This window comes from Vigna unguiculata, chromosome 1, assembly GCF_037176805.1.
Source record: "Vigna unguiculata cultivar grain cowpea cultivar isolate G323 ecotype 2 chromosome 1, ASM3717680v1, whole genome shotgun sequence".
NCBI classification, from domain to species: Eukaryota; Viridiplantae; Streptophyta; class Magnoliopsida; order Fabales; family Fabaceae; genus Vigna; species Vigna unguiculata.
The window spans coordinates 48,082,871-48,093,789 of NC_140792.1; the positions used below are offsets into that span (position 1 = coordinate 48,082,871).

Consider the following 10,919-nt stretch of genomic DNA (forward strand, 5'->3'; position numbering starts at 1 on the left):
TGAAAGAGAGAACAAAATAAAGAAAACCCTAGATATTACTATGATACTGGATGATGAGATTAGCATAAAGCAATCCAATGTGCTGTGTCCACTAGTCGGTAGTACTTTGAAAACAAAGACCAATCATTGTCGTTCAATCACTATCATTGTCCCCATTTTATGTCAAAGGCCAGTCTTTGATTTCTTTTTCTTTTTCTTCTTTTGAATATTATTTAATTAGACGGAAAACAAAGAGAAAAGAAAATATGCGATATAAAGACTTTTTCTTTTATTCAATTGAAGATAAAATGGAAACAAAAGAAAAGTTAACTCCAAGATATATAAAAAAAAAATCCTTCTTACCCTTTTAATTATAAATTGTTAACGTTTGTGATTTTTTCTAAAATAAAAAAAAAAGTGAATATTAAAAACTAGTGTGCCAATAGCACCTATTTATTAGTTTTCGTTATTTTCTCTCTTATTTATCCTATCACTTATCATATTCTTGTATTTGTCTACATTATATTTGTCAATAGACATGTATTTGTGGAAGGTCAAAAGTCAAAAAGAAAAAACTACTGTCCCAGTACTCCTGCCCTTTTGAACATCAGTGATGTTTTTGGACATAATGATTATTCTGTTTTTTAATCATGCCATTAATACTAGGGGTGGCAAACGGGTCAGCTCGGCCCGTTTTGGCCCGGCCCGTATGTGGTCCGTCAAAAAATGGGTCGGGACGGGCTGACCCGTCAAACAGAAACGGGTCAATATTCATAACCCGTTCTGTATAGGACGGACTAACGGGTCGGGCCGGGCTGGCCCGTCTAGTTTTTTTTTTTAATTTTTTTAATTAGTTTTCAAATTTTTTAATTTGTTTTATTTTTTAAATTTGTTTATATATACATATAAATTATTATTAAAGTCATATTTAATCAAATAAAATATTATTTTAACTTTTAATTGATTAGTTAATGTTTTTAATTAGATAAGTTAAAATAATTATTAAATTTACATATTAAATTATTCAATTATAACTAATAATTCAAATTTAATTAGTAGGTGTTAATGATTTAAATTACAATACTATTATATATTTCTACATTTAAAATATATAATCTAAAAAATTAATTTTTTTAATTATTTTTATTGTATTTTATTTTTTTAAAACGGGCCAACGGGTCAGAACAGGCCAGCCCGTACTTTGCCCCGTCAAGTTGACGGGCTGGACGGGACGGGTCAAAACGGGCTGACGGGTTGAAATCTTCAACCCAGCCTGTTCCTTTTAGCACAGGCTGACGGGCTGGCCCGTTGGGTCCAACCCTTTTTGCCACCCCTAATTAATACATGTTAGAAGTGTTAATGTTCTTTTAACATAATCTCAACCAACCAGTATTTTCAGTAAAAAAGTTGTAACATGAAAAATGATGTATCTAAGTTGTTTCTTTGTTTTGTTAAATAAGAGTAACATGAATAAAATAAAAATTGATATACAGTTGCGGTTACTATATATTTTTGCATCATGTTTTTCATTTTCCCATATACTTTGTATTTAGGATTATGGTTAGGTTTTTCATGGAGAAATATAAATAAGATTTGCTACGTCGTGATAGACATGTATGGGATATCGACTCTCGCGGTAGATACATTATTATTAAAGTGTTTAATTTGACAAACATTTTTTTATTTTTAATATAATTTTAACAAGATTCTGACACAATTTTAATAACAAAAAATGTAATAATTTTTTTAAAAATCATAAATTTTATATAAATTTTTATTATGATTATAAAAATAAGGATAAAATCTTGTATAATAAATATTTTTCGTTTTTTTTAAATATTAGTAAGATAAATTAAATTTATTATTTTGTTAGTTAAAAATTTGAAATTAATATATATATTATTTTATGTTTTTTCAATTTAATTATCTCTCCATATCGTAATTCGGACTTTATCTTTGTCAACGATTTCATTAAAGCAAGTGACTTTGTGTAATCTTCCTAAGATCAGTGTTGTCTTTTAGAAATTCAAGTTCATTATTGAATTTATCTTCCAAAAAACCTCTTCCACATTAGTGCTGAAAGATACAAAACTATCCGACCTGCCGGATTCGAACCAGCGACCTAAGGATTTCAGCTAGGAATAACCCACTACAGTCCTCCGCTCTACCAACTGAGCTAAGGTCGGTTGTTAGAAGAGATGTTTTCAACAGAATTAATATTTCTAGTAAATAATGAAATTGATGAAAAGAAAGCTTTTAGTTAAACAATTTAAGTTAATTAAAATATTTAATAATGTAAAATTATTAGTTTTTAAATATTTTATTTTGATTACCTAAATTATAATACATTTTTATTGAAATTGAAAGATAAAACATTTTCCGACCTGCCGGATTCGAACCAGCGACCTAAGGATTTCAGCTAGGTATCACCTACTACAGTCCTCCGCTCTACCAACTGAGCTAAGGTCGGTTGGTGAATAGTAAAGAATTTTATATTTAAAATCTGAGTACTTGAATAATGCCTGGGTTATTATTACCTATTTGTTCCATTTTGAAAACGATACCTACAAATACAATAATCTAATCTATTCATTTTGGCATTAATTAGTTCTACGATTTAATTAATAAATAAATATTTTTATTAACAATAAAATATTTATCACAATAGAGATAGAAACATATATTATTTTTCAATAAACCATTACATTGCGCGTTATAGTTAACGTTATGATTATAATATTTTTTATGTTGTGATTATAATATTTATTTTTTCTGTTTTTGTTTTTAAAAACATTTAGTGCAAGCTTTCCCACTATTAATGACTTGATAAATCTATACATGTAGTTTCACCAAAGTCCATGGGAGAAAAGTTAGAAGTTTCACCACAATCCATAATAAAGAAAATATGAATGGAACAACATCCATGCATTAAGAAATAAATAATTACTCTTTGTTTGTGAATTCAACATTCTACACGTTTGAAACTTTTTATTTAAAAGCTTTAAAACCATCTAATAAAGCAGTTTTAATGACAATTTAAAATCATTTCATTTTATTTGAAATTAACCAAATTTATTCTTCAATTAAATATTATTCTTGATTTAATATTAAATTTACAATGTATGGATTACAAAATAAGAAAAGGCACCACTATATGAAAATTTTGATGTTAATTTTTGTTTTTTAAATGAAATTTTATAAAATAAATTTCAATATTAATTAATAAATCATGAACCCTAAATAGTGGTATATCATAAAAAAATAAATTACCGAGCCATATAAAAAAAAATAACATAATTTTTTAAAATTAAAATTTGCCATACAGAAGTAAATGACATTAATTTAATTTCAACATAAATATCTCCTTGTGAAAAATGCATTTTTGCATTTAAAAAAGTGAACCAAACCCAAATAGTGGCATCATTAGGGTTCTAGAAGGAGCGTTGTTGCTAAACCAAAAGAAAAGGTGAAAGAAAACTCAACCACGAGGGAGGTTTGTGTAATCCTCTAAAGCAGAGGAAATACGAGTGTTCTATTCTCAACACTGTATCCACATCCTCCCACTCCTTCTCACACACTATATCCTCTTCTCTTCGCTAAAACCTTGCTCAGCTTACGATAGCAGCAGCGGTTAAGGTTAAGCGCCACAGGTTCCTCTTCCTTTTCCATTGTTCTTGTGTCTCAGAATTGTGATAAAAACATGTTTTTATTCATCCCTTCTTCCTAGATTGGAGTATTATTGTCAATTTTGCTTCTTGTTTTTATTCCTCACAACAAACCAACCTGTTTTTTAGACCACTAATTATTTCTTATCTCTTCCTGTGCGTGGAATTTAAAGTGTTGTCTACAGTGTATGTTTTTCTTCGTTCTTTTCTTGTATGCTGTATTGATTATTGAATTCGACCGTATTGTAATTCGTTACTCATCACCAGGTTCACTTAAGTATAAAAAAATTGCTTCTTTCAGCATCATTTTATTGTTTGTCTATTTAGTTATTTGTTTGTTTATTTTATTGATTGCAGAATTTGATTGAAAAATTTTGTATTTGTTGGCAGATTGTATTGCTGAAAATATACTAGATGGCAATTTCTACTTTTGCTAGTACATCAGCTACTCAATGGGGAATTCGACCTCAGATTTTTGCGGGATCGACTGGGATGGGGAAGATTGCATCATTCAAGAACAAGTTAGTCCTATTATTTAGTATTTTTTGACTAATCTTGTTGGCTTGTTGCTCTTGCATAGCTAAAGGAGCTAAATTACTTTTAATATAGTTTTTATCTATTTCATATCTAAAGGAGCATTATTTTTATATTCTACTCGACACTAGATAATGAATTTTGGAAATGACTTTCCCAATCGATACACACGATATTTTCATCTTCGTTCTTTGAGCTGGAGAGTGTAATTAAATTTAGTCATTTTCCTTGCAGTGTCTCAAGCAAGCTAAGCTTCATGTCTGCCCCAAATTCAAGCTTCTTTTCCCGAGATTCCTCGCGTGCACTTTTTGACAAAGTTTCTTTGCAAAATTTACATGGTCGCCGGGGATCAAGGTTGATAGTTAGAGCTGATGCTGTAAGTTTCAAGTACTTATGCATTTCTAAGCCACTATGATTTCCTTTAGTTTCTCTATATAATTTTACCTTTTAAAGATGTGTCTCCTTAAATTATGGAACTCTCATGAACATTCAATATTGACTCATTATGTATTGTGTGCCAATGTGCAGGATTACTATTCTATCCTTGGGGTCTCAAAAAATTCTAGTAAATCTGAAATTAAGAGTGGTATTTTTTCTATGGTCCTTTCCTTTTCAGATTGATGTGCTTATGCCTCTACTGTCATTGATTGATATGTTCAAATATATTGTTTTACTCTACTTCATGAATGGCTAATATTTAGTGTAGCAATGTAAAGGAAAATCAAATAGCCTTTCAAAACAAAACATCTTTGACTGAAATGGTGTTAAAGTAGTTTATAACTCTTTCAAAATATTCTTGCATCAAATTTTAAAACATAAAACGATTTTTTATTCCATTTTAGTTTTAAAAAGCATCTTTCATAGCCACTGTGGCCATGATATACAGCCCATAACAAAAAGCCCAAATAGATTACTAAGAGACCTGATAACTTGAAGGACTTTATTTAACTGAAATGGAATGTATGAGCTGTCCCTTGATAGATTTGGTTGTAACTGCCATTTGTGTTTATGCTCTTTTGTAGATTATAGATATTCAGTTCCTTCAAATGTACTCAGCCAAGGATTGACTGATGCAAACAGTTTAAATACTGCCATCATGAATGAAAGTAGGCAGTGGAGAATCATTCATTTATTATTAGTATTAGTTATAAGGAGGTTGCCTTGGCCTTGAATGCTAGAAATATAACAATCTTCTACCCTCCACCACAACTATCATTGCCTGACACTCCATTTCTACCATGATGATGTCTACCACCTTATATGCTTCCTGAGCATCATATCACCTGGTGTCATCGCCTCCACCATCAACCCCAGTTTCTCTGCCACATACATGTATAAAGCATGGACAAAAATATTTTAGGCCTATTAATTTGTCAATCGGTAGATATCCAGATTAGTTCCATCAGAATTGTAATGACATCGTCCGTCTAATTTGTCCTTCATCAGAATCAGAATTATATACCCCTTGTTGTACACCCTGTCACTTCCCACTGATATTTCTCAATCATTATAATTCCTTAATTGTATTGGACAATGATTTAACTGATTCTCAATGCCTTCCTTTGCTCTGCTGACAATGATTGCTTATACTGATAAGAGGTTTATTTCAAAGTGGTTTTGTAGATCATTGAGAAGTATTGGGCCACTCTTCAGTTATTTGTGGGTTGCGTCTCCTATTATGTTCTATTTGGCTAGACATGGTTTGTAAAACCGGAAACCACAAACAAGTAAAACTGGTTTTAGTGATAAAATATTTGAAAACCGAAAACCATCCTAGAAGGTAACTAAAACTCTCAAAGAAATCTACCATACTTAGGTTGGGATCTAGAGTAATTACACTACTAAAATTTGTAGGATTTATTTGTGTAAAAGGAATTTATGCTTTTTTGCTAAGACTTGAGCGCTTGTTTTTTCGGCTCGCTTTATTTTGCGTTTTTGGATGTTGATTGTCTGTTCTAACATTACAATATCATATTTCTCTATACTTTCGACTTTTCAGCATATCGGAAGCTTGCCCGGAGTTATCATCCTGATGTGAACAAGTGAGTTCTTTTTACTTATTTCATATTGAACACCACTGGCTTTCTGATACCCTTTGCTTTCTTTGTTCCTCACTCTTTCTTTTTTCTTTTAAAATTTTAAAGGCTTTTATTTTGCTGTTGATATGAACTAAGTGGTTTGGGTGTCTTTGATATAAAGCCCATGACTTGTTCTTTTAAAAGTTTGTTTTTTTTTTTTTTGCATTTTTCCTGATTTGCTTATTTGATAAAGTTTTTTGCCAAGAACCTCTTCACATCAAAGTCAATTTTACTAGTTGCATAGTCTTGTGTTGTCTTCGTGATCATTTGGTTAATGTTGTTTGAACTGTTATGGATGTTTGCTTTCTGCTGCAGAGAACCTGATGCAGAAAAGAAGTTTAAAGAAATTAGTAATGCATACGAGGTATAACTACAGCTTGTTGAACACAACTTACTCTTTTTCATGTCTTCTCATAATTGATCTTATGTAATTCAATTTTGTTTTTTGCAGGTCTTGTCAGATGATGAGAAAAGATCCATATATGATACATATGGAGAGGCTGGTCTTAAAGGTTCAGGAATGGGCATGGGGGTAAGTTGTCTCCAAAAACAATTAAGACTTTTACTTTGTTACCATATATTCCTGTTTGTCAACTGGCCATCTTTGTAATTTCAGGATTTCAGCAATCCTTTTGACCTGTTTGAGACACTGTTTGAGGGCATGGGTGGCATGGGGGGCAGCAGAAGTTCTTGGAATGGAGCAGTTGAAGGTGAAGATGAGTATTACAGTCTTGTTTTGAACTTCAAAGAAGCTGTTTTTGGGGTGGAAAAGGAGATTGAGATTCGGCGATTAGAGAACTGTGGAACTTGCAATGGTTCAGGGGCTAAACCAGGGACTAAATCATCTAAATGTAGCACTTGTGGTGGTCAGGGTCGGGTTGTTCAATCGACGAGGACTCCATTAGGCATCTTTCAGCAGTCTATGACTTGCTCTTCTTGCAATGGAGCTGGTGAAATTTCAACACCTTGCAATACATGTTCTGGGGAAGGTCGAGTGAGGAAGACAAAGCGGATAAGTATCAAGGTTCCTGCTGGTGTGGATTCTGGAAGCCGGTTAAGGGTCCGAAATGAAGGTAATGCTGGAAGGCGTGGGGGTCCTTCTGGTGACCTCTTTGTTGTTCTTGAAGTTATCCCAGATCCAGTGCTTAAACGGGATGACACAAACATTTTATACACATGTAAAATATCTTACATTGATGCAATCTTGGGGACTACTGTTAAGGTTCCTACTGTAGATGGCATGGTGGATTTAAAAATCCCAGCTGGGACTCAACCAAGCTCAACACTTGTTATGAGTAAGAAAGGTGTTCCCCTGCTGAACAAGAAGAATATGAGGGGTGATCAATTGGTTAGGGTGCAAGTTGAAATCCCCAAAAAACTGAGCAAAGACGAGAGAAAACTTGTTGAGGATCTTGCTGATTTAAGCAAGGGCAAGACTGCTGCCACCAGTGGTAGGAGATAACTTATTGAGGAACCTGTATTCCTTTGTATTTCTAGTCCATTTCCTTTTATGGATGCTTCATTCTTGACCTTGACTCAACTCAGGGTTGCTATTAATTTAAAACTGGGGTATGGGTGAGCTTATGTGGTAGATGTAGGTTACTAGTCATTTTATTTTATATAGGCAGATATGAAGAGCAGAAGAAACTAGATATCTTTCTTTTTCTTTGGAACATATATATGCCTTTTGCAATTTTGTTGTTCTTTTACTTGGTGAGGGGGTTGAAGGACTATAGCTTAGATGCAATGTCATCTTTATTTTTCATAAATGTTGCTTTTAGACAAAAGTGAAAATACATATTATATTTGAATTTGTTTACAAAGCAAAAAACCTTTTTGTTAACATATTTAGTTTGCTGCAATTAATGTATGCTATTATCGGTTGGTGTTCTAGCACTAGCATTGTTGATACATTTACATATCAAAATTTCGTCAGTTTTAATTATTAAATAAATCAGTATTTTTTTTTTTTGAAAATTTATTTATTTAAAAATATTTGGTTTTACATCATTCAAAAAGTTTCTTAAATTGAAAAAAATTTGCTAAATAATGATGTATGGACTTATAATTACAATTTTTTTATTGTATATACATTAACGTTTAAAAATTGTATACAACTTAAGCGGTTGTTTTTAACACAGCTCTTATAGTTGCTATACTTCAGATTTTTTCTAATTTCTGTAGTATACTAGACTTAGAAGCGTAAAATTAAACCTTTCATAAAAAATAGAAAACAAGAAGGGGAAGAGAGAAGCTCGAACTCTCGACCTCAGGATCACTCAATAAACTATGAGACCCACACGCAAGCCAACTGCGCCACCACGACAATGATATTTAAATACAACTTCTGTAATATATTATAGTTAAAACATATTTTAAATCTTATAAAAAACATGACGGACATAAAAATTGGGGTGAGGGAGGAACGAACTCCGGCCTCAGGATAACTAAGTAAGCTATGAGACCTACGCGCTGACCAACTGCGCCACCACCCCAATGGTATTTAAATATAATTTCTGTAATATATTAGACTTAAAAACGTAAATTTAAACATTATAAAAAATGACGGACATAAAAATTGGAGTGAGGGAGGATCGAACTCCGGCCTCAGGAAAACTAAGAAAGCTATGAGACCTACGTGCTAGCAAACTGCGCCAACACCCCGATGATATTTAAATATAATTTCTGTAATATATTAGACTTAAAAACGTAAATTTAAACCTTATAAAAAACATGACGGACATAAAAATTGAGGCGAGGGAGGATCGAACTCCGGCCTCAGGATAACTAAGTAAGCTATGAGACCTACGCGCTGACCAACTGCGCCACCAGCCCAATGGCATTTAAATATAATTTCTGTAATATATTATACTTAAAAACGTAAATTTAAACATTATAAAAAATGACGGACATAAAAATTGGAGGGAGGGAGGATCGAACTCCGGCCACAGGATAACTAAGAAAGCTATGAGACCTACGCACTAGCCAACTGCGCCACCACCCCGATGATATTTAAATATAATTTCTGTAATATATTACACTTAAAAACGTAAATTTAAACATTATAAAAAACATGACGGACATAAAAATTGAGGCGAGGGAGGATCGAACTCGGGCCTCAGGATAACTAAGTAAGCTATGAGACCTACGCGCTGACCAACTGCGCCACCACCCCAATAGTATTTAAATATAATTTCTGTAATATATTAGACTTAAAAACGTAAATTTAAACATTATAAAAAATGACGGACATAAAAATTGGAGTGAGGGAGGATCGAACTCCGGCCTCAGGAAAACTAAGAAAGCTATGAGACCTACGTGCTAGCCAACTGCGCCAACACCCCGATGATATTTAAATATAATTTTTGTTTCATAATTTCTGTAATTTTTTAGACTTAAAAACGTAAATTTATACCTTATATAAAACGTGATGGACTTAAAATTGGGGTGAGAGAGGCTCGAACTCTCGACCTCAGGATCACTCAATAAGCTATGAGACCTACGCGCTAGCCAACTGCGCCACCACCCCAATGACATTGTAAATTATTTTATGTTATTAATATTAAAAAAGAAAAACTATTCTTTATACCAAACTTAGACGAAGAAAACGTACATTAACTACCGCAGGTACCATCTTTTTTCTTCTTCTTTGTCTCTTTTTTTTCTTTTCTTTCTTTTAACTCATTAGGCGTCACAGTGTTTTAAGTTTCACCCTCTTAATACTTAAGTGTTAATCTCAATCTATTATATTGCATTTTTTATAAATTCAACTCAATTTAAACTGATCACATCTCTCACATGTAGGATATTGAAACCTACATTTTCGATACTTTATGATAGGCTCGTTTCATATTGATTTTTTTACAAAAGTAGATACATTTCTTTTAAAAAAGATATAAAATATTAAAATAAAATTATTGTTATAATATATATATATATATATATATATATATATATATATATATATATATATATATATATATATATATATATATATATATATATATATATATATATATTGCAAGATAGACCTACAAAACTGACTTGTGACTTTTACGGACCAAATATTGATCAATATCTTCAGAAAAATTTCAATACTGAAACAACATATCATAAACTGTTTGCAATGCAAAACAATATCTCAAAACTAATAACTATTCCAATGTTTGGTAATTGTACTATTTTCGACATAAAAGCTCAATCACTTGCATTACTCGTACTACATTCGTATGCACATACTCGAATCCATGTTCATTAGAAGAATGAAGTTAGCCAATATTATAATCTTATTTATTTAATTTGAGCAACAAACTATAACACTAATCCTAATTCGTGAATTCGGGAGAGAAAATCCCTTTTAGCCTAAGCCAATTACAACGATTACTTTTTTGAAACAAAATAGTCTACATGAAAATTAATTCTCAGCTCATCAATATTTATGTAATTTATTTAATCCATTTCCGTGACCGTCTATACGGAACTCAAATTCAACAATGAAAAGTGGGCAACTTCTTAATTTAGAAATAGGAAACGATAATAATAAAAGAAAGTGATATGTAATTAATTAATGTATGAAAAAAAAAGGAAAAATAGACCCGAAATGAGAATTTGAATATGTATTAATAATTGAATTATTTTTCACTCAGAAATCAATAGACTAGGG

At 31.8% G+C, this 10,919-nt stretch overlaps 1 protein-coding gene and 3 non-coding genes across 5 annotated transcripts; 1 reads left to right on the forward strand and 3 right to left on the reverse strand.

Annotated features, from left to right (window-relative positions):
• Nucleotides 1-2,073: 2,073 nt before the first annotated feature.
• TRNAY-GUA (transfer RNA tyrosine (anticodon GUA)) lies at nucleotides 2,074-2,165 on the reverse strand. The gene is given in 2 exon segments: nucleotides 2,074-2,109; nucleotides 2,129-2,165. It is a non-coding gene; the product is annotated as a tRNA-Tyr (tRNA).
• Nucleotides 2,166-2,357: 192 nt separating this feature from the next.
• Nucleotides 2,358-2,449, reverse strand: TRNAY-GUA (transfer RNA tyrosine (anticodon GUA)). Its single transcript is given in 2 exon segments — nucleotides 2,358-2,393; nucleotides 2,413-2,449. It is a non-coding gene; the product is annotated as a tRNA-Tyr (tRNA).
• Nucleotides 2,450-3,412: 963 nt separating this feature from the next.
• LOC114185454 (chaperone protein dnaJ A6, chloroplastic-like) lies at nucleotides 3,413-7,949 on the forward strand. 2 transcript variants are annotated; one of them, XM_028073185.2, is made up of 8 exons: nucleotides 3,413-3,629; nucleotides 4,035-4,165; nucleotides 4,413-4,554; nucleotides 4,707-4,764; nucleotides 6,178-6,220; nucleotides 6,572-6,620; nucleotides 6,708-6,788; nucleotides 6,873-7,949. In XM_028073185.2, exons 2-8 carry the CDS (start codon nucleotides 4,059-4,061, stop codon nucleotides 7,716-7,718), a joined length of 1,326 nt encoding a protein of 441 aa, XP_027928986.1. In that variant the 5' UTR covers nucleotides 3,413-3,629; nucleotides 4,035-4,058; the 3' UTR covers nucleotides 7,719-7,949. The 2 variants fall into 2 exon arrangements, with proteins under 2 accessions (XP_027928986.1, XP_027928996.1); XM_028073195.2 differs by having other exon boundaries at nucleotides 3,417-3,615.
• Nucleotides 7,950-9,699: 1,750 nt separating this feature from the next.
• TRNAM-CAU (transfer RNA methionine (anticodon CAU)) lies at nucleotides 9,700-9,785 on the reverse strand. Its single transcript is given in 2 exon segments — nucleotides 9,700-9,735; nucleotides 9,748-9,785. It is a non-coding gene; the product is annotated as a tRNA-Met (tRNA).
• Between the last annotated feature and the right edge of the window lie 1,134 nt (nucleotides 9,786-10,919).

Bases quoted from the DNA above. Each gene is read 5' to 3' on its own strand.
- LOC114185454 (XM_028073185.2), top strand. From the start codon at position 4,059: ATGGCAATTTCTACTTTTGCTAGTACATCAGCTACTCAATGGGGAATT. The intron at 6,221-6,571 runs GTGAGTTCTTTT...TTTCTGCTGCAG, and splicing joins TATCATCCTGATGTGAACAA to AGAACCTGATGCAGAAAAGA. The intron at 6,621-6,707 runs GTATAACTACAG...TGTTTTTTGCAG, and splicing joins AAATTAGTAATGCATACGAG to GTCTTGTCAGATGATGAGAA.